At 40.6% G+C, this 23,332-nt stretch overlaps 2 protein-coding genes across 5 annotated transcripts in view; one reads left to right on the forward strand and one right to left on the reverse strand.

Moving 5' to 3' along the window:
* The window catches only part of tmem63c (transmembrane protein 63C), a 42,354-nt gene extending 30,308 nt beyond the window's left edge, over positions 1 to 12,046 (forward strand). For all 3 annotated transcript variants that reach the window (XM_026151819.1, XM_026151820.1, XM_026151818.1), the window contains exons 9-23: positions 42 to 115; positions 246 to 326; positions 405 to 525; positions 720 to 853; positions 1,005 to 1,127; positions 3,269 to 3,422; positions 3,517 to 3,623; positions 4,252 to 4,338; positions 4,449 to 4,514; positions 5,323 to 5,485; positions 5,577 to 5,682; positions 6,899 to 7,066; positions 7,163 to 7,275; positions 7,375 to 7,446; positions 8,853 to 12,046. In XM_026151819.1, the coding sequence (XP_026007604.1) occupies positions 42 to 115; positions 246 to 326; positions 405 to 525; positions 720 to 853; positions 1,005 to 1,127; positions 3,269 to 3,422; positions 3,517 to 3,623; positions 4,252 to 4,338; positions 4,449 to 4,514; positions 5,323 to 5,485; positions 5,577 to 5,682; positions 6,899 to 7,066; positions 7,163 to 7,275; positions 7,375 to 7,446; positions 8,853 to 9,083 (1,800 nt within the window). In that variant the 3' untranslated portion in view covers positions 9,084 to 12,046. The remainder of the gene's footprint in view (positions 1 to 41; positions 116 to 245; positions 327 to 404; positions 526 to 719; positions 854 to 1,004; positions 1,128 to 3,268; positions 3,423 to 3,516; positions 3,624 to 4,251; positions 4,339 to 4,448; positions 4,515 to 5,322; positions 5,486 to 5,576; positions 5,683 to 6,898; positions 7,067 to 7,162; positions 7,276 to 7,374; positions 7,447 to 8,852) is intronic.
* Positions 12,047 to 18,852: 6,806 nt separating this feature from the next.
* Positions 18,853 to 22,512, reverse strand: ngb (neuroglobin). Of its 2 annotated transcripts, none has more exons than XM_026152019.1 (5): positions 22,179 to 22,512; positions 21,852 to 21,960; positions 21,352 to 21,460; positions 21,125 to 21,244; positions 18,853 to 21,019 (listed from the first exon to the last, which is right to left on the reverse strand). In XM_026152019.1, the coding sequence occupies exons 2-5, from the start codon at positions 21,947 to 21,949 to the stop codon at positions 20,867 to 20,869; spliced, it is 480 nt and encodes a 159-aa protein (XP_026007804.1). In that variant the 5' UTR covers positions 21,950 to 21,960; positions 22,179 to 22,512; the 3' UTR covers positions 18,853 to 20,866. The 2 variants fall into 2 exon arrangements, with proteins under 2 accessions (XP_026007804.1, XP_026007803.1); XM_026152018.1 differs by having other exon boundaries at positions 21,852 to 22,060; positions 22,179 to 22,511.
* Between the last annotated feature and the right edge of the window lie 820 nt (positions 22,513 to 23,332).

Genomic DNA, 23,332 nt, shown 5'->3' on the forward strand with positions numbered 1-23,332 from the left:
AAAGTATAACGGATTTATTTATATTGTGTTATTTATTACAGGTGGCTCGGACACTGATGATTACCTCCATACCCAAGGAGATCTCTGACCCAGGACTCATCACCAAACATTTCCAGTACACATGTTTTCTTCATTAGATTAAATAATCTTCCTGTGTTTGATTGGAGAGCTGTCTATCATTTTATTCATGCACATCCACACTTAGAAAATTCCTTATAATGAACATTTTTTCTTGTTTTCACCAGTGAGGCCTACCCAAGCTGCACTGTCACCGACATCCGGTTCTGCTTTGACGTCCACAAGCTAATGAGGCTGGACTTGGAGAGGTACGGCGGCTTTTACGGACTGGAGCATCACAGTTTTTGATCATATGGCTCTTGTCTGAGGACACTGTCGTTTTTCAGGCGCAAGGCAATGAAAGGCAGGCTGTATTTTGCCACAAAGGCCCAGAAGGAGGGAAAAATCATGATCAAGACTCATCCGTGTGCTCAGATCTTCTGCTGTGACGTCTGCGGCTTTGAAAAGGTAAGATTTGTTCATATCCTTCTGTGTACAGTTGCAACTTAATTGCACTGCATGGGAAGAGAATCACCACTGGATGGCACTGCGATGCAAAAATAGGTAAACACAAGCAGCAATGTGATATTTTTGCCAGTGTAAATCTGAGAGTGAAAGATGAAGTGAGCAACATATCCTTTAACTCTTTTTTTTTTCTGCAGGTGGATGCAGAGCAATACTACAGTGAATTAGAAGAGAAGCGGACAGATGAGTTTAATGCTGAGAAGAACCGCATCACCATGAAGAGGTTGGGCATCGCCTTTGTGACCTTTCGCGATGAGCGGATGACTGCTGTGTGAGTAAACAAGAGCGTGACACTGAGGTCTGTGTTTGATAGGTTCTCTCATCATACAGATGCAGTCACGGCAGAGAGTGACCACATAATTCATGGTAACGTTGCTGAGTAGTGATGCAATGCCTTTTGAACATCTTGTTTTGGTTTCCAGCATTGTGAAGGACTACGGTCGCGTGAACTGTCGTCGCAGGCCCCAGCAGTCCAGCATCAGCACCGTGGTGCAGTCGCACAAATGGGACGTCAGCTACGCACCTGCTCCAAGTGATATTATATGGTGAGAACTGTCACGTTTGTTTGTGCCCTAATGTCTTTTAAAAGCTCAAGCTACTCTTGGATTTTCTCCTGATTGTCTTTGAAGTCTCAGTTTTCCAAATTGACAGCTGTGTGAGTCATTCTGATCTCTTCATATCGCCATGGTGACCTATTCCAGCACACACGCTGGGTACACCCTGGGCAGACACCCATTCACATCTACACCACGAGAAATGTATTAATCTAACCTGCTTGTCTACTGACTGTGGTAGGAAGCTGGAGCAGCCAAAGGAAATCACACAGAAACACATTTTGAGCACAATGTCCAATTTTACATGACTTGTGCATCATTTAGACACATTTCCCTGTAATTATGCCTGACATATTTGGTATCTCTGGTAACCTGTGGATCAAGACTAGACTTCAGATCAACATTCTGTGGGTTTTAGTCATGCTTGTTTGCGCAGCTTTAGCTTGTGAAGTTGGACCTAAAGGGTCCAATTTAGAGCTGAGGTATGCATCATGCAAATGTTGCTTATTGAGACTATTTGATCCCAGTTTTGCTTTTGATACTTTTGATCACCGTAATTTTGGTTTTAGAAGCTCGGGCAGTTGGTGGAACAGCTTTGATGTGGTTCTTCTCATAACTCTCAGGCAGACCTTTGTTGCTTAGTGGTTGTAATAACTCTGTATAGCTGTATTTCTGTCTTGTGGTGTTCCCCAAGTTTCTGTTGCGGGCCCCATGCTAATTGTACTTTGTGTCTATCAACCAAATATAAAGTCACTTTTAAAGTCTACCGTCAGTGTCATATGTATGATGTGTTTGTTTAAGTTTCTGAATGTTCCAAAAGTTTCTGTTCTGCTGAATACTTTTCTACAGCTGAATAGTGACAAACAGAGGTTATATCCATCCCACAGGTGATGAAAGGCTTGGCTCTTTATGGTATTATGTTAAACTTTGGTTCTGAATCTGTACCCTGTGTAGTACTTAGTGAAGCTTTGAGTCACTCCCTTTACTACCAGCTACGAAACATGGCTAAAATTAAGTCTGTACAACATTTTCCTTGTTGGTGTTATAACTGCAATCAGACAGCAACGTAACGTGTACTCCAGCAGACTCACCAGACCTTTTTTTTCTTCCAGTAAATAAGGTTTCTCGCTCGCTCTCTCATTGTGTGTTACATGTTGAGCTTATGTGTGTGGGCCACTGGACAGCTGATGCTGATTTCTTTACACTGGCTTCTGATCAGACTCAAAATTTGGTTCTTGTGATGATGTTTTGAGCCTTGCATGGACAGGCACTCACTCATATTAAAGACCTGTTGCAGACACATAATACCAGTGGGAATGTGAGGGCCTTGGATCAGGCCTTGATAGCTGTTTCCACACAAGGCTCAAGGCAAAAGGACTCGATGCTTCTTTGGCTGTGGACCCCACTGGAATCAACTGGACTCTGAAAGAATCATTAGTTTAAATTTGCTTTTGTTCATTTGTTTTAGTTCTTCTATTTTTAAATCCTCCTGGTTTTATCTGACTGTCAGTGTTTAAATTCTCCTGTTGTGTTTGCTTTTTAGTTATCCACCATCTCTTGAAAGGCACTATGTAAATAACACAAAATGTGGATGTTTCAGCGATCGGTGCCTGCATTAGCATTGCTATTCCTGCTTCTTTTTCATAAGTTTCAACTTCAAAGACATTTAAGATTATCGGTATGTTGTTTGCTGTAAGTAGCAGATCTCAAACACCGTCTAAAGCATAATCAGCATCCACGATTGGATTAGCTGCGGTGCATGTTTCTTATCTCAGAAAGCAAATGCAGAGATTATGTAACAAGTGAGTGCTGCATATGTATGGGGATTAATCAAAGGAGGCTCACAGTTTGAGCTTCACATCTGACTGACTGCAGTGTGTTTGTGTCTACGCATGAACTGTGGCAGTCGCAGGCTGAGAGGTCGAGCAGGGACTGGGAGCTGAAGTGAGCTGGTTTAAACTTGCTCTTCTACCCAGTACGCTGGACCGCTCTTAGAAGAGACCACTCATCCGGCTATTTCAGGCATATGTCAAAACATAAAGTACATGTACATCAGAGAAGGGTAATATGTTAACTGTGTTCATCTTGCTGGATGATTGGTAACTGAGGCTCATCATTTTTCCCATCGATAGGGAAAACCTGTCAGTGTGTGGATCTCGGTGGTGGCTCCGCTGCGTCCTCCTCAACATCCTCCTCTTCTTGCTGCTCTTCTTCTTCACCACTCCTGCCATCATCGTCAACACCATGGACAAGTTCAACGTCACAAGGCCCGTGGAGAGTCTGAGGGTTAGAGTTTCAGAGCAGTTTAAACTTACTGACGTCTGTGCTCCATTGTGAACCTCCTCACTTTCATCAATCGCCATTTTGCTGTCCAATGCAGAGCCCAGTCGTTACAGAGTTCTTCCCGACCCTTCTGCTGTGGGCGTTTTCAGTGCTCCTGCCCTTTGTTGTCTACTACTCCGCCTTCTTTGAGTCCCACTGGACCAGGTACTGGGTAGTCATCAACTACTGCTCTCCTCAGCCATCTGAAATAGAAATGTGGATATTTTGCTTCGTTTACTTGCAGCGGTTTTTCTTCCTCTCAACTATCAGCGTTCCTCTTTTTTTTCCATCTAATTTATTTCTTTTTCACCCTCTTGCTCTTTTTACTCTCTCCCCTCTCTCTCCCTCCTTCTCTCTGCCACTCTCCCTGCACTGTTATTCTGGGCAGGTTGTCATAGAGATCTCCGTGCGAGGATAATGATATGAACAGTAGTCACCGTGCACCGTTTCCTCTATGTGCGGTGACTAGCAGGAGGAAGAACAAGTGTGCATAAGAACAACCTATAAGCACCCTTTCTTTACATAACCACCCCCACAAACGTGTTGTGCAGGCGTGATGTGTGAAGGACCGAATGCAAATCAACTGTTTACTGTAGTGAAAAATGTAGTTTGTGCTAATGGGTACAAAGAGTCAACTGTTTTTTCCATTTTGGGCTTTTAATTCATGAATTTATTGTGTTGTTTTTTTCTTTTTGTGGTTTTTTTTTTTTGTGTGTGTGTGTGGTTTTTTTAGATATATGTTGCAAAATATGTATCGCATGTTCTCATCTTATTGGATCATTTCATGTCTCAGATCTGGTGAGAATCAAGTGACGATGCACAAGTGTTTTTTCTTGCTGGTCTTCATGGTCATCATCCTGCCTTCACTTGGTCTGTCCAGGTACATCTACAGTGATTTCCCTTTTTGATCTACTTCTTTTGAATTATTCCTGGGTTTTTGTGGCTTTTTTGTAATGTTTATGCACTTTTTCTATTTTATTTCTGCTCTAGCCTTGACCTCTTGTTCACCTGGCTCTTTGATGTCAACTTCCTGGAAGAGAAGGATTTAAAATTTCAGTAAGATCAAAAAATGTAATGAGAAGTGCAATCAAACACATTATTTCCACTCCACGATTATCTTCTTGTGCAGCTACACACTGCTATCTGCTCAGGTGCTATTTTTTAGATCACTCTGTGGAAGTAAATAAATAAATAATAACAGAATGAAATGATTTACAATTTTCACAAACTCATATTTTACTCACAATAGAACATAAAAAAATGTTTAACCTCAGAAAATATGAATTCATTTGAATTTGATGGCGGCAACGTATGTCAAAAAATCTTCTTACACCTTCTTCTTTTACTGACTTGTTGCCATTGACTTAATTAGTTGCAAAGCATTTTTCTAGCTGTTTCTTTTTAGTAGTTTTGAGATGTGTTGCTTTCATCAAATTCAAAATGAGCTAATATTTTTTTCAAATTGGGACGTTTTCCCAGTTTAAACATTTCAATATGTTTTTTTTCTATTGTGAATAAATTATGGCTTTAGGAGATTTTTAAATCATTGCATTCTGGTTTTTACTGGGGTTGCAGGTAAAAAAGTTGATTTTTGCTGCAGTAATAGTTTGCGGTCCTTTGTCCAACTGTAGGACATTAGTGTTGATAATGGGGCTTTCAGCTTCATCAGAGTCCCTTCACTTGAGAGCGAGCTAAAAACAGGAAAGCACCGCACAGATGCACAAGAAGATGACTTTGAGCCAAAGTGAAATCTGATGTATATTTTTTTATTATTATTTTATTTGTTATTTGGAAATTATTTGGTTAAAACTGAGTCTCAGAAAGAATCTCCAGCAGCCCACTTCTTGTCTGTGTCTTAATGCAGGTGTGTGTTTCTTCCTGACAACGGTGCATTTTTTGTAAACTACGTAATTACATCCAGTTTGATTGGCACGGCTATGGAATTGCTACGTATCCCTGCACTGACGGTGTACGCACTGCGCCTCTGCTTTGCAAAATCCCAAGCTGAGCGGATTCATGTCAAACGGGTAAGCAGAGCCTTGGTGCTTATCTTGGCATCTTAACACGCTGTTTGGTTTAAACTTTAAGAAGCCAGCTGTGTTTATTTTGTCTCTGCAGAGTCAAGCTTATGAGTTCCAGTTTGGCCTTGAGTACGCCTGGACCATGTGTATCTTTGCTGTCAGTATGACCTACAGCATCACGTGTCCCATCATTACACCCTTTGGTGAGCAGCACACAACTACACTCTTGTAAAGCCATCTACCTCTTCTTCTCACCCTCTCTGCTCAGCCATCTGCATCCCAACACGTCCCGTCTCAGTCGTGTTTGTGTAAGGCTGTGTCTCCTCGTACTGTAACCTCACTCTCCTCTGCTGCCTGCCAGTCCGATGCAGACTGTGTGAATTTGCTGCTGTAGTCCCAGACACTCAGACACAGCGAGCTGTGAGCCAGACGCCCACTCTGCTCCTGTCTCTGCCCGGCGCTCACCGAGCTTCTATTTACTTCTGCAATCTAATCGTCAGTCAAAAACAGGCCGCCTTTAATGCACCAAACTCTGTGTCTGCTTGCATTTCACCTGCTTTTTTTCTTTCTTCTAGATTTCAGTTTTCATTTGATAAAGAAGACCAAGACAACAGATTTTTTTTTTTTTAATTTAAAGGCAAAAAATGTAAAATTAGCTTCCAATTGATCAAAAACAGGGACTAGAACAGGGTGTAAAAAATAAGGCCCGGGGGCAAGAACCTGTTTGGCAAAAACAAAAATCTGACTCACCAAAAGGCTTTGGAAAAATTTGAATGAATGCATAAATTTCTATCTTCTAACTTTAAAACTATAAAATAAATAAGAATAATTTTCTGTGAATTAACAAAAATTTTCTTTTCCTGTAAATTTGTACATTTAACACGTAGAAAAAAACAAGACACTGTTGAAGTTGCATTTCTTTTCTTCTATTAAAGGATATCCCAGGGATTAGATGTTTAGTTAAATATCTGTCACTGGTCTGGTCTGAGTTCAAAGTTTTATGATGTAAATGAGTTTGAGGTCATATTTATCCCGTATTAGTATCTTTTAATTTCCTCTCTTAAATCCATAATTTAATTTAAAATCCTAGTCCTGACATACAAAGTCTTGAGTGCTCACATCCCATTACATCTGTCAGACCTTTTAGTATCATAAAATACAACAAATCACTTACTGCAGGTTTATTTGTTTTTCTTAGAGTTTCCAAAAGTAGAATGGGAGCCCGAGCCTTCAGCTATTTAATCCCATCAAGTCCCATTTTGGACTCAGGAAACAAACACTCTGCTTTTTGTACATCACAATCCTCATTAGATTGATCAAACCCTGTGTGTGATGTTGACATCGATCAGATAACTTTGTCTCTCTTTCATGTTGCAGACATCATCATCAGTGCATTTTTGTTTAACTTTTTTCTTCCAGGTCTGCTCTACGCGATCCTGAAGCACATGGTCGATCGATACAACATCTACTATGCTTATGTTCCCACCAAACTCAACCAGCGAATCCACAGAGCAGCCATTAGCCAGGTCATTGTAGCTCCCATTCTCTGCATGTTCTGGTTGCTCTTCTTCTCCGTGCTCCGATTAGGTAAATATCCCTGCCATAAAAATTCATAAAGATCGGTGGATTGTCAGGATGCTGTAATATTGTAATTTTTCATGTTTTTCCCCTTCACTGTCACAGGTCCAATGCATCCGATCACCCTCTTCACTTTAGTGTCCCACATCTTCTGCATTGTCTGTTACCTCCTCCGCTTGTGCCTTAGGAAGCAACCAGACAAGTCAACAAGCTACCAGGTCAGCGCCACCAAGTGTCACAGAGACAAAATCAGCTGAAGATGACTTATACTGAATTTGAACTAATATTTTTCCCATGCATTGTCTCTTTTGTTTCAGATGTCTGATCAGCCAGACGGGACGCTCACTGATGCAGACAGGAGTACCGTAACATCCACCACCGCCTCCAGTGTACAGTACCATTTCTTTCTCTGTTGGCCAATACACAACCAAAGCATATTATTGGAGAGAGACCTAAATGTGACAGAGAAGGCTTACGTTATTTAAGTTAATATATCAGTGGATTGTGTGCTGGATGAGATTTCCACTGAATGAGATTTAATTGTTTAGTTTTCCATGAGATCTGAGAGCCATATAGAATAGAATAGAATAGAATAGAATTCAACTTTATTGTCATTGCACATGCACAGGTACAGGGCAACGAAATGCAGTTTGCATCCATCCAGAAGTGCTTTAGTGATATAGATATATTACAATATATATTAGCAATAATATAGATATGTGAGTATATTACAGAAATGGGTCTATTATGGTATGTTATAATGTACACGGTATGAAGTATGTTGTGAATATTCTATAACTATAAGTATGTACAGGCTGTAGTGAGTACAAGCTATGTACAGGCTATGTACAGGATATAAATATGAAAAACTATACAGAATATGAAATAAATAACTTTACAGAATCTGAGATATACAGCTATACAGAAATGGGAACTATGCAAGTTGTAAACAGTTGTAGGATTAAAGATTATCGAATGTACAGAATGATTATTTACACAGAGCTATACAATAGTGCAGTTAAGATAAGTGAGGGTGTAGATAGTTTCTACAGAGGCTATATAAAGTGCTGGTGGTTGTGAGTGGTGGTTCAGTCCATGTTATTATTGTGTTTGAGGGTACAGTTGTCCATTGTGGGTGTGTGTATGTTCAGTCCATGAGTTTAACGTGGGTCAGATGTCAGGAGGCAGAGTTCAGGAGTCTGACAGCTGTGGGGAAGAAGCTGTTCCGGTACCTGGTGGTCTTAGTCCGGAGGCTCCTGTGGCGCCTCCCAGAGGGCAGGAGGGTGAAGAGTCCATGTGATGGGTGACTGGGGTCTTTGATGATTTTCCCAGCCCTTTTCAGACACCGCTTCCTGTAGATGTCTTTTATGGCAGGAAGTATATGCTCTTATGCTCTTAAGGTTGTGAAAGAATCAACCTCAGAAGACAAGCACTGGGGTTATTCCATATAAAATCAAATATATCACTAAAAAGTTCCATCTTGACTTTATAACAACATAGTTTTTCTCTTTTTCTCTTAATTGGGACATAACAAAAACTCAACCAATATAATATCCATGACATGGGAATAGTAACAAGCTCAGGATGTTTGAACTGTTAATTCACAGGAGAAAGAAGTTGAAAGAGCTTTTTGATGAACCATCTCCATGTGGGATAGATAAGTGGTCAAAGCAAGTTATAGCATGTGAAAGGTCTCTTGTTTATCTCCATTTTAAACCAGGCACACACTGCCTGTGAATAAAGTGATTTACTGGATGACACAATTCCAAAATGTGCATTGATCTGCTTCCCTCAGCTTTTTGTGGCATCTGTGTTGCTGGAGCCAGAGCTGGCTTTGACTCCGATGCCCTCCCCAGCCCACCACAGCTATGGCGCCATGGCCAGCTCTCAGAGTTCAAACCGTGGGCCAGCGGAGGAAGAAGAAGGAGAGGGGGAACACACCCAGACCCATGAGACTGAGCTCCAAGACCCACCAGACCTCTATTGCTCCACCACGCTCATGGACAGCTCCATGGGCTACCAGTAACACCAAATCTCCACCCAAAACTGACTTCTACGTGTCCTTCAGCTGAAGAACACAGATTACTAAATGCCGCAATGCTGCGTTTTCACCACTGACCTCAGACTCCAACTACGCTGCTGCCTCGGACTCTGAGACTAGACTGTGCTTGCTAGTAAGGCTGAAGAGCCTGAAGAGTAACGGAGCCTGAGAATACAGGAGCTAAATGCTCTTAAACATCACAGTTGCAGAAGAAAGCCATTTGCCTAAACAATCTGCCGAACCCATCAGACACAGCTCAACAGAACATAACACCAAGCTAAATGTACAGATTCTTTTAGCTAAATGATCAGATGCTGATACGGACTCTGTCTTCTTCTATGGCTTAATTTGCAAATTAAAAAGGTTACAAGTGATGCAGACTGTAATAGAAATGCATTATGGTTTCAGTCAGAGATACTCTATCCATGCTGTGTCGCTTGGAAATGAGTGGAGGCGAAAGTTCCCATCAGAGTGGGTGGTGTGAACAGGCTTGCCCTGACAGACTGACAGAGGGGTTTGGGCATAGGTGATATCTGGTTCCTCTGTAGCAGAGCTCGGCAAGGCTGAGGGTGAGGGCAGCTAGTTGTGAAGCCATCTGCAGTGAGACAGCAGACAGACGGACGGAGGGCCAAATGTAACTCAGAGATGTACCGTAATATATGTACGCTCTAAACGGAGGCGCAAACAGCTTGACTCAACCTGAAGCTTGTAACTATTATCAATATAAGGTTGATATTTTTGCTACAGTATTTTTGGTGTCATTGATATTGTGCTTTGGGTTGGGGGCGGGAGAAATCGAGGATGTACAATGATTTGCAGAGATGTCTCATCTTAATCAAAACCTTACCTAATTATGTTTCGACTGTACATATGGTCAAAGTGGAATAGCTTGAGCTTTTTGGAAATCTGCTATCTATTTTCTTGCTCACAGTTTGGTAAGAAAATAAAGCATGTAGCCTGTTAGCTTAGCTTAGCACAGGTTGGAACTAATGACCACTGATTGTGCACTAATTTTCTGGTAGGCGTAGCGAGATACTCTGAGGGCATTATATAGGGTATAGTTTGGAAAGTACTTTTAAACGTCAAACTCACTTTACTGTTAGCATTGTTACGTCTTTGTGTAACGTTACTGAAACTTGGGGACTCGAAACATGGAGAAAGGGCTAGCCTACAGGCAGAACCAGTAACTTTGTGGGGTGTTGATGCCAAGAATCTTGTCTTCACTTGTAGACACACGGGCACCCTGGTAAGTAGTTATTTCTATAATACTTTTTTTCAAGTCCACCTAAAGAATGCATGTGCAGTAGCTGCACTGTAGAGTAGCGTCTGGATTAGTCTACACAGAAAATAGGCAGGCACTTGGTTTTCTTTACAAAACCTGTAGTTTACCTTCTGAAATTTAGATCTCTTGGCCCCAGGGAGACATTTGTATACACTGGTTAAGTACAGAGTCATGGCAAAAACAAACTAAATGTCTTTCAGTTCTGAGGTTTTATTTATCAGGACATAATAAAAAAGTTGTGTCTTTATAAGGTAACAAAATTGGATAAATACAACCGAGGATGAACAACACATGACATATTACAACAAGTCATTATTTATTTTAAAAAAATCTAAGCCAAAAATGCAGAAGCAGTCCTCTGGAAAACTAAATCCATGTCATGATTCAGTAGCTTGTAGGAGCCCAGTCATTCTTTTCTGTGCGATGGCATCAGTCTCTCATATTATTCTGGAGAAATAATAGCTCACTCTTCTTTACAGAGTTGTTTCAGTTTATTGAGGTATTCATTTATGCACACCATTTCATTCAGGTTGAGGTCTGGTCTTTGACTGGGCCAACACTGATTGCTTTCGTTTTCAGCCATTCTGTTGTAGATTTGTTGCTTTGTATTGGATCATTGGCCTATTATGCAAATCATTTTTGGTCGAGCTTTAGCTGTCGACCAGATGGCCTCATATGTGACTCTAACATACCCAGATCCCTTTAGCTGCAAAGCAAACCCAAATCCTCATCCCTCCATTACAATTAGTTGAGGTGGTTGGTTTTCACTGTGGATTGAGGCCAGACATCTCCACTTTAGTCTCATCTGTTCAAAGGACATCGATCCAGGGGTCTCACAGTTTGTTCAGAAGCAATGTGGCAAATCTAAGCTGTGCTGCCATGTTCTTGTTAGAAACAAGAGACTTTCCCCTGGCAACACTTCCCAAACACTACTTGGTCACTCTGAGATGTAGCTCTTGCGTTTTTTTTTTTTCAGTTTCTCTGATTGAATGGTCTGACCTTTGGTTGAATTTGCTGTGATGTCCATTTCTGGGAAGATTGGCAACTGTCTTAAATGTTTTTCACTTCTCACTGTAGAATAATGGACTTTAAATTGCTTGGAAAAACTTCTAACGTTTCCCAGATTGACGGGCAGCAATAGTTCTTTCTCGAAAGTCATTGCTGATGCCTTTCCTCCTTGGCATTGCATTAGCACACATCTGAATGCTCCAGACCAGCAAACTGTCAAAATCTCTGCTTTTACCGAGTTGGTCAGACTTACTGACGATCAGTTAATCAAGTGCATTGATTAGCAAGACCTGACTGCTACTTTCTCTTTTAATTCCTAAGGAAGCAGTAAGGGTGTACTTTCTTACACTGCTTCTGCATTTTGGCATTGCTTATGTTAATCAGTAACGACTGAGTGTAATATGCCATGTGTTGTAGATCATTTAAGGTTTTCACCATGACCGTATAGCATTGTGCATAGCTAGCAGTCTGTTCGTTTAGCCCATAACAAGATTACAATATCTTTGGCTTAGCATACAGACCTGAAAGGAGGGGAAACAGCTAGTTTCTGGTTTTAAACCAGAGACTGGTTTAAAAGTAGCAGAGACTTTGCTTTATGGTGTGTTGCTGCTAAGCTAAGCTAACTTGCTATGGTACTAATATATACATATACCACCCGAGGGATTAATAAAGTTCTATCTAATCTAATCTAATCTAATCAAAGTGCAGGCAAGAAAGTGTTTTGTAAAATGTGAAGCTGTTCCTTTAAGTTGTGAAGAAATGGAGTATAATAGAAGCGCATCCTAAAATTACATCATTTTCCAAATATGCCATGGAGTCTGTTTTGTGCCACTGCAGGAGAACAACATGGAAATCTCCAGAAGTTTTTCGGTTTTGCTAAGTTTGCTAAACTCAAAAGCTTTTATAAAATTTTCCAGTTTTTTTGATGTTGGTCAAATAGGTCATTGCTGAAATTAGGTTTTGTTATGTTGCAAAGACAAACAGTAAAATAAAGCACTATCATACTGTTTTCAGTTGACATATGCTATGTAACACGTCACTGCATGTTAATTATATATCGTCTAAATGAGGTATGCATTTCATATGTGCTAAACTTCATGTTTTTTGTGTCAATCTGTTGGTTTTTTTGTTCTTTTTGTTTTTCTTTTAAATCCTCTTTACAGCGGGTCAAAGATTTTCTCATGTGACTGAATGTTAATTTCTTACTCATGTCTTTTGCTGTGCCTTGGGAAAAAAAAACGCCCTTATTGTGTGACAATCCAGCATGGCCTGAAATATGCTGCATGGACGAAACAACCAAGAGATAAAAATTGTAACAAACCCAAAACTCAATTTTTTAACAGCCAGTGCGTCCTTCATTCAGAATAAAACAAACATACAATGTGAGCTTATTCTACTAAGATATTAACAGTCAATCTGCACACGAGGTCCTCTACCTTTATCTTTATCTAGAGCTTTTGAATATATCACACGATCTTCATCAGCATATTAACTGGCTCAGCTGTCATCCATTCATTCAAAGCTTACACCATCCTGCGTACTCGTGGGACAGGAAGTCCTAAAGACGAACAGATCACTGACCAGTGCGCAAACCTCATCTGTTCTTGAAGACCAAGTGATGGGATCAAAAGCTGTAGAATAGGAAAGCAAGTGAATGTCATAAAAATGGTTAATTGCGAGGTTAAGAATGAGCGCGTGGCTTGTAGTTGTATCAATATTTTGTATTGTGTACTTGTTTGTGCCTTGTCACTGATTTCAATCAAGCCCTTTTTATTCCTCGGTTACCTTATTTTTGGATCATACGTATGTATGACGGGGTTCTCTAAATGTTTGTCTTTGATTTACAGTGACTGCTATGGGTTAGGTAGCTCCTTGTTGTTAAGTAGAGTAAGTTATAATCGGTTTTCTGTTCTGTCTGAGAGAGTGTATCATGATATACTTATAGTCATGCTTTATATAACATTAATGGCACCTTTTGTTATAAAGTGACATGTATTTTGCTCGTTTTACAGGGACTCTAATTGTAGTAGCTTATGCTGTATAAAGTAGATGAAAGCTAGCAGCAGAGCGCAGATGAAGTGGCCACTGCAGAGGATCATGAAGTTTAAAAAAACAGAACATCAAAGAGCATCTCAAAATTTCAGTCTCCAAACTGCAAACATGTCCCATGGCTTTCTCTTCCAGAAGCCCGTTTCACAGATCATTAAATGTACTTTCCTTTGAAAAATACAAAATAAAAACTAATAGGGTATTCTTAGCTCTAATGGCCATGCGAAGAGGGATTGTCCGTTCCCATGCTTTACTAGTTTTATTGCATCCGGACATGTCTGTTCATGTGCAGTCAGCTTGGCCAACCGAGGTCTATTGGGTTTCCAGACGTGCCCGATGCTTTTTGCTCTTCGTTTATAAAATATGTGTATCATAAGTACATTATTTCAGATTTTATTCTGCTGTAAAAGTGGGCTGTTATTATCTCCAAGAAGTCTGAGGTTTAGGGACAGGCTGTGTTCAAGATTGATCTCTGTCAGGCTAATGAGTTTTCATCTGTTATAAGTGAAGTGCTGTGATCTGAGATTAAAATGAATTCAGCTCAATCCACTCATCTTGTGCCATGAACTTCTTGTTACTCTCTGCTGTGGTCTGTGATGGAAGCTTTTTCAGACACAGTGAGTCAGACTTCATGTGGAAAATAGAAGAGCCGCTGTGAGTGCGCTGGTATAAGAATACGATTCCTTTAGGAAATGTGCAAAAACATGTTTTGCACAGTACTTTCAAATGTTCATTTGATATTTAGGAAATATTTTTATTTATGTTAGAAAATAATGTGGATATCATCTGCACTTATTCTCTTAAGCTAAGGTAAGGGCAGCTTTAATGGACACATCCAGTATCCCATCTAATTCTTGGGAGGAAACTGTGTAAAAAGTTAAGCTACTCATTTAAAATCTACCAGCTGATAACAGTGTTTCTTCTCATTTCCAGGCTTATTACCCATACTGAAGGTCTTCACACAAATGACTTTTTGGACAGTTACCTGTACATACTAGAGAGCTCACTTGCCCTGAAACCACATCAGAGTGTGGATATAGGAGTAAATTTCATAATCGAACCACAGTGGAAATTCTTGTGCTGTTTAAAGATGTTTTTCTATCAAAATAATGAAAATGTATGAACCATCTTGCACTGACTGGATTGGTTGAATTTCTCTGTATGAAACAGTTTGCAGAGTGGAAAAATACCAGACTTCCACCGTGCACGATACTCCTTCATTGCACAGTCACAAAAGAAGACAGAGAGAGGAAATGCCACGGATGACATTTCCGTCGTCACCTGTGGCAACTGCTGATGGCATGATTCTCAGAGAAAGGTGAATTCCTCTGGGTCTGTGGTCTGCCATCTGCTTTCCCCTGTCCAGATGCTTAGAATAGAAAATGTCTCTGCCTCCTGCTGCAACCATATTGTCACTCCCATATGGCTTTGAGTCAACATACAAACGCAGCTCAAAAAGTTAGTATTTTAAGTCCCCTAGAGTATATTATAGTATCCAACTGACTTATATAAGAACGTTCATTGTTCCCCTTGGCAAAACACAATTACCACAATGTCGATTTAGTGGCTGTACTTTCCAGCTCTTCTCACAATCTTCTTCTAAACATGGTTTTTGTCCAGTATTAAGTTTCAAATTTAATAGCACCGTAGAGACCTTTTGTTTTCCATGTTGGTTTAAGGGTGAACCTTTTTCAGAGAACAATCCCCCCCCCCCCAGAAAGCCTTATATGGCTGAAGAGCTCTACAATACATTTCTTTTACATAACATTTGTTGGCATCAAAGATGCTAATCACTCAGGGTTTCAGGGCATACACAGATTGTGTCGGAGCCTGGGAATAGCTGCTGCCAAACCTGGTTTTATAGATGTGCTCAAAGACTGCTAATTAGCATTTTTTTTTTATTCAATCTTTACCACAACTGGAGCACGCATTTTGAATTTGGCATTATAATGCAACAACACCAACACAGTAAGGGAGCCCAGTTCACAGATCGAGACATCTAAGCTGAGGAAGCCAAACAAATGTGAAGCAGAGGTGGGCGGATCAATCCAAATATTGATATAATATGTAATAATTACATTACATTTTTCTATCCTTTAAGTTCAGTATGCATCCCACTGAACTGTGTTAAATACGCACTAAGAAAAATGTCTGAATGTTTTTGTGTTGACAGCAAACTGTGTTTTATTTATAGCCCATTTAAACAACAGAAACTGAACCAAAGTGCTTTGGAAACAGGTGCATTTAAATTCCAGATCTCCAAAAGAAAAAACAGTTTCTAAAAAATATGAATAGCTGAAAGTATGGTAAATTAAGTATGGTAAAAATCACAGTGATTTGTTCAGAATGTGTTCAGAATTTGCAAATTGATGATGATTTATTTCATAAATCATGACACACTGCCCTCCCCTGCCTCTTTTGGTTAACAATATCAATATTGGTATCTGCAATACTGGCCCTGTATTTACTTGGTATCAAATTTGAAGTATCTTGCAGCAGTAATGTCAAGTGACTTGATGTCACAAAAAGAGGTCACGCCCTATATAATAAATTCTTTGCCAGAGAATTCAAATTTTCAAAAGATTTTGTGACAAATTAAAGAAATAATTAAATATTCATTTGCATATATACGTTTAAATTTGTATCCTATTTGCTCCATTTAAAAATGTATTGATCAATTTATTTTTAGGACTTAAGGTGTGTTCTACATTAATGATGTAGAAGAAGAAGAAACTCACAAAAACACTTGTAAACTAATGGGGTTACACTTTCATATAGTCTAAATGGGTAATATACCTTTCACATAATAACATCACACAAAATCTGCACAGCGATGATGTGAAGCTCCCGTTCCACTACACCCCAAAGGTGGATTGAGATCCAGGTATTTACCAAGGCCTTTAGAATACAGTGAACTTGTTCTCATCTTCATGAAACCAGTTTGAGATGATCTGAGCTTTGTGACATGGCACATTCACCTGCTGAAAGCAGCGATTAGAAGATGGGCACACTGTGGTCACAAAGGGATGGACATGGTCAGAAAAAGATAGGTTTAACTCTTTAAAGCCCAAAATATTAAATGATGGCCTGAAAATTCAATTGTTTTGAAAATGAAGAGTTTATTGAACCATCTGACAAATTCGTCAGATGGTTAATTCAATTTGAATTTCCATATGACTTTTAATTTGTGCCATATTTACTATGCCTGTCTATTTCTTTATTTATCTTTTTCAAGGGGGGGGAATCACACTGATAATGCAGAAGTCTCAAAAACTCACAAAAAACAGTCTGTCTTAAATATGATACACTAGGCGTTAACAGGGAAATCATGCTCAGTTGACATACATGGCCCAAAATATGCCAAGAAAACATACAGATATATATAGAAGATACAAGGCAAGCAACCAAGTGTTACAGCAGAAAGACTCATCAGACCAGAAAATGCTTTTCCAGTCTTTGGTTATCCAATTTTGGTGAGCTGGTGTGAATTGTAGCCTTAGTTCGCTGTTCCTAGCTAACAGGAGTAGCACCCACTGTGATCTTCTGCTGCTGTTTCCCATCTGCTTCAAGGTTTGCAAATGTGCATTCATCTTGGTTGTGACAAGTGGTTCAGCGGTTCTTATCATCTAAAAGGAGTAAGACCATTCTCCTCTGACCTCTGACATCAACAAGGCTCAGGGAATGGCCGCTCACTGGATATTTTTTCCTTTGTCAGACCATTTTCTGTAAACCGTAGAGATGATTGTGCTAACCAAACTTCCCAGCAACAGTTGCTGACTCAGCACTCCACCCTTTTTCCCAATGTGGCCATTTCTGGATAGAAAGAGCCAACATGGCACCAGCCAAAGTGCTAAATGGTTGATGGCCAAGTCCATCTTTTATATACAGTCTATAACATTAAATATATGGGTCTGCGGGGACTGAATTTGGAGGCAACTCAAAAGACCATTAGTGACAGTTGGTTTGATCACCCATGGAGGTTGCCATTTCAGAATATACCCTTTGTCATATTTCTGGACTACCAATTGTAGAAGACATCAGAAATTCAATTGCTGATGTTGATCAATCGTGTGTAAATAGGATGTAGTACACCCAAGTTGTACTGTTCACCAGCTACACACGATCCCAAATAAATCCACTATCCTGTTTGAGAAACTACAGTACCCATCTGTTTTCTAGTCACACTATAGGTTTGACTGTTTAGATTATCTCTCGCTACATCTTTCACAGGAATGAGCCTGATCCATAGACAGGCAGAAAAGGGAATTCAAAGACTACTTCTTAGTAGGAGTAGCTGTTCAGCAGCTGCTGACAGATAGCTCATTCTCATGCTTGTGATGGCTGCTTGGCAGACTTGTGCTGCAGTCTCCCAGAGAGCCATCGGAGCAAATCTTATTAGCCCGAGCTCACATGCACAGTCACTGTCAACACCTCTCCACTGTAGGATTTACGATGAGTGAGTGATTGAGCAATGCAACGTTTTTCTCCTTCATCAAAAACGCACATATATACAACCATCACCTTACAGTTGCCATGACAACAATGAATACCCCCCCCCCTCTTTTTTTGTTCCAAAACACATTGCAGACTTTCTAAAAATATGTATGTTGTCTTTTCTCGCAGACTTTTTTTTCCCCAGATGACAGCCTTCAGAGCAAAAAGCTACAAGGTCAGTCTGTAGCAGTAGAGGAACAAAAAAAAACATGAAGGAAATAAACATATAGTCAATGTGAGTTTATTGAAATTTGTTGCAATCCATTACCAGGGGATGAGAGAGAGCATGAAGTTCAGTTTTGGTTTTTATATTGCAAGAGCAAGAGGCCAACACAAATCCAGCAGACTCTTGCAGAGAGGGTAAGGATATTGTTGGCAGTGCAGACAGACGGGTAAGTTCCAAGTCAGATGCTCCACCATCAGCTGAGCAGACAGCGACTTTCACAGTGACACAACAGAAAAAAGAGAAATGAGCTGATATGTGTGTAACTCATCATAACCTTCCTGCCTGCCCCCACTCATCTGATCACTCTGGCTTTAGATGATATTCAAGTAGAAACGCATCCAAAATCTGCACAGTTCTGCTCGTTTTTGAAGGAAAGCATAAAGGAAAATAAAGATAAAGTGATCCAAATTGTGAAGAACACAATGGATACTGTGAATTTCTGAAAACATACTTGAGGTGACATTGTGCAGTTGCATGAGTAAGTGGGCTGAAGTCGCCCTCGTCTCGGAAGCCAGGGGGGCGATGAGCCATTCGACGCTTGGATCTTATGTAACACTGAGAGATGGGCTGTCAGTGGGAAGCAAATCAGGCATTGTGTGACTGATTTCAAAACCTGACCGCTGTGTTGCGATCGTAATCAGTCCGTGACAACACATTTAAGACAAGGAGGAAAACACACTGACTTCAATAAGCAGTAAAATACCCACAGATCACTTTATTTAGCCTCAAGTAAGCACATGACATATTTAAAGTTTAAGATGGAATCCAGTTTACAAAGAGTGTGCGCTTGTATTAACTGTAATAATAATTTTTGGTTGAAGGATAACTAGGTGAAGTCATCGCTGTTGCGTAGCAGCTGATAATGATGAGGTAGACAGCGAGACAGCCAATATATACACATCTGGATGTTAAAAAGACGCCAGCTGTGCCAGCTGAAAATACTTACTGTCGGGTAATTAAAAACACGGAGAACAACAACCTGCATAGGGCTGCGTACTGAGACTAAGAAAAGAAAGACAATAGACACAGCACCTACACAACCAGGGTACAAACATTATACCTGCAGCCTGGAAAGTACAGACTAAACACATAATATTAATAAAAAAGCCCTGTTCTTATACTCTTCTATAATAACTACACATCTTTTTTAATATAGCGGTTATATATCTGCTATTCTTTGAACTGAAACCTGATTAAAAGTAACAGATTTGCCACATTGTTTTCTTGTATTGGGTTCATTATCCGAAATCTACACAGTACAATGTATCTGAAGGTCATATTGTATATGACAAGAAAAAAATCAATGCTCTTTCACTGCACATACAATTCAGAATATAAAAATAAACTTTGTAAATATAAACTGAAGCGAGGAAAAACACATATCAGCAGCTTGGATTTACAGTTGTGTGGTGTTATTATCTTATACTTGGCACACTGTTGCTAAGTTACTTGGCTATAGATGTAAATAACTGATGATACATACAGCGTTATGGCAGCATAAATACTACACACATACATACAGTCAAGCACAGTTTCTCTGTATCATCTGTTTTGTGTCAATAATTTAAATGTAAAATTGTCATCACTTAAGTTGGTTTGGTTTCTGAAGTCAAAACAAATATTTATTTCCAGCTTCACTTCCTCACAGAACCTCTTAAGTTGGAGAAAAACAGGCCACTGATCCCTGTCACCTGTAAAGCTGAGGTAATAGTACCCACATCATCGCAGTTAATAAGCATTGATAAGTTAAGCAACTACGATACACCATTACTACTTTACACTAAGATTAACTGGAAACTGATAGCCAAGGAACAAAGATGTTACAAGTCCTCCAAGATGCCATTTTACTTTCAGTCTCTTAAAGTCATATAACAGTCTTTTAGTTAAAGTTTAGTTTAACAGTCATCAGAAGCTTACTGAAATACTCACACCCTCGACTGAGGAGCGCATCGCACGCCACGTCGGGGAAGGTGCACTTGGACGCCTTAACAGTCGTGGATAACTAAAGAAAGCTATCAGAGAGAGTAAAACAGTTCTTGTCAAGAATCTATTGAATAAAATGTTAAAAAACTGTTTTTTCTTCATCCTAGCAGCTTAAAAGTTAAACGACAAAGTCACTCAAAAGACATGAAATGTAATATCGATTTTAAAAAAACACACAGTTTTGATATTCTTCTGAAAAATCACATTGCATTGTCCCACACGTTCTGTTAAGTATCACTGTGTTCCAGTTAGATAAAGAGCTGCCCTTGCTGGCCACAGTAACCATCACAGTTTGAGCAGTGTGTGATGTCTAATCATAATAACAGCTAGTGTTTCACAAGTGTGCAACTCTTTTAAGATACACCACAAACACCACTACAGTCACTGTTATCATTTGAGTAAATATATCAAAGCCATTATATACAAAATAAAACCCTTCCACAGTTTCCCGAGTGTTTCTTCTCAGTGTGAGGCATTCAGATTACAGTCCGCTTACACTCTGAAACTGTACAAACAGCACTGCCTGGTAGCTAAACATCCACAGCAAAGAAAACACGCTCTGTGACTCGCTGGTCCGACTGAAAAATGTGTAACTATATCACACGTTCGCTACGCTATGCGACCCCACTCACAGAGCAAATGTACAGCAGCTGAAGCCACAATGCTGCAAGTTACACAACCTTATTCCATGGCAACCAACTTGATGATTTGACAACTACTGGCGCCTCAGTCGGCCTTGTCTTCGCCATTTTCGGCATACCCTCGGCTCATCATTGCTACCACAATGCTGTACATGTTGAGCCAGGCTTGACGCAGCGGTGCCGTGTAGGCCGGGCCCAGACTGCACTGCAGCATGTAGAGAAGGGACTCACCCACCGCCTGCAAAACACACAGGAAAAAAAAAAAGAGAAGAAGAAAGTGTTCACGGCTCATTCGCTCGTGAAATTGCTTTGGCAGAGTTGTGCGATAAGATGTTGGTCCTACGGCAAATGACTGCGTTCTGACTCCCACTGCCTGATGCTTCTTCCCGAGGTTGAGCAGAAAGTCCTCCAAGGAGTGAAGGTCATCCAGGTGGCTGACGGCCGCGTCGATCACAAGCATCACCTGAGGCCACGGCCACAAGAGAAACAGAGAGCCATCGCAACTGTCCACAAACGAAACTTTAACGTGTCTGTGTACTTGTGGTGGTTAATGCGGTGAACAGAGCTCACCTTGGTGACATGTTCCAGAAACTCGGGGCTGGCGAGGCGGTCCTGTGTGGAATCGCAGTTTGTACCGTAGTGGAAAAGATTGAGGAGCGCAGGGTCCAGCTCAAACAGTCTAACACAGACAAATACAACACTGTTCTATAGGTGTGCACACATGGTGTAGCCTCAAATATTCACAGAGGGATAAAAATCAGTCTACAAAGCAAACATCTACACATATCCCCTGTCTGATTTAGCAGCAGCTGTCTCAGAGTAAATTGCAGGATTATTGCAGTCTGTCGCCAAGCAACAAGTCAAGCCTCCGGTCCGTGGTTCATGTGGAAAGTGTGCAGGAAAGGATATACACCTGTGCTACATTTATTTACACTGCTGCTATTAGGTAACAACAATACACAATCCTATCACTTATGCTTTGAGTGCTTTTATATTTGATCTTTTCTTCCAGCGCAAAGAATTAAACAACAGCCTCCTTTTATGTCGTGCTGATCATGATAGAAAATTACCTGGAGAACATGACGACACCATGAGGAACTTTGTTCTTGCCCAGGCTCTCCCAGCTGTCTCGTATCAGCTCCTTGTCTTTCGTCGACAGCTCCTCCATGCTACCTCAGGCTGCAATAACAAGACAAGTTCTTCAACTCCTCTAAACGATCAGTTGGAGGACGGCCATAGCATCCGAGGGAACGCACAGACAAAACTTCTGCCAATCCACCTGCAAAACAAAGTTGAGCATCAGGTGAGCAATTTGCTAACATAGTGTAAGGGTGGGGACACTGGTGCAGGAGAGACGCTCAGCTCAGCACAGCTCGAGACACACAGTCATACTGTACCTTTTTGAGGTCAGTCTTCTCTCTGAACTCCTTCTGGTGCTTCTGTGCTGTGGGGTCTGTCTTTTTCTGTGTGTGTGTGTGTCTGTGAGTGTTTATGTGTGCAGGCAGAAGCCTTGCCTGACACTCTGGTGCACTTGTTCCTCTCTTTCCCCAGCTCACGGTGCAGTCAGGAAGACAAGTTGTGCCACAATCTTATCTGTCACACAGGCTTCTATCTCTCTCTCTCCCCTTCCTGTTTGCCTCTTGATATGCTCTCTCTCCAGCTCAGGGGATATTATTCATGCCGCTGAAGGAGAAAAAGAGGGATATCTCTCTGCTGCTCCAGATAAGCTGCAGCGAGACACAGCTCCTCCTGCAGGTGAACCGAGGACTGAGACATGCAGAGATGCTGCTTGCACGCATAACATGCACTGCATTTAACCCAAAAAAAATTAGCCACTGGATTTTTAAGTTGTAATCAAGTGAAAATAAGCAAGAAAACAGCAACAGCAAAAATGCTGTGCAGTGCAATTGCTGGGTAAAGCAGGTAAAATCCATTTAAGGCCCACATTATCTATTTTCGGATGTGTCCCCAACTGCCTAAATTTTGCAGCACATGCATTTGAAAAATGAAATGTGTGGGAATTTTAATACTGCACAGCGGCTAGAGTAATAAGAGACCTGCACACACCACTTCGGTGAAATTATATTGTTCATCTGCTGAGCAGAGCCACTCCTTAAACAGCGCGATCATAACATTCAGCGGCCAAGCGTGCAGCCTCTCATTAATTTAAATGGGATGTGTTTCTTTCTTTCTCAGCCTCCACACATATCTGAGGCTGCAGTTTGTTTAAATAGATGTCACAGCCGCCTGCTCCATCGCGTTTCACCGCTGCAGGTTCCCGCTCAGACATTATCTAACAGGTTGAAAGCAATTTGTTTTGCTTTGAGCTTTGCATCGGGGAATCAGAGGTGCGCAGCTTTCTCCTAAATGGACTACAGTGGCAGAGTGAGGAGGGATACATGGTTCCCATGACAACCTGACAGGATGTAGCCCTTGAAGCTTGATCCTGTGATATTTGAGCTTTCAAAGAAGCGACTGTCTGATTATTATTTATTACATATTATGTGACAACATTTTGGATTTTTCTCCGTCTCTGTATTTGTGAGGGATG

Source organism: Astatotilapia calliptera, chromosome 19, assembly GCF_900246225.1.
Source record: "Astatotilapia calliptera chromosome 19, fAstCal1.2, whole genome shotgun sequence".
Classification (NCBI taxonomy): Eukaryota; Metazoa; Chordata; class Actinopteri; order Cichliformes; family Cichlidae; genus Astatotilapia; species Astatotilapia calliptera.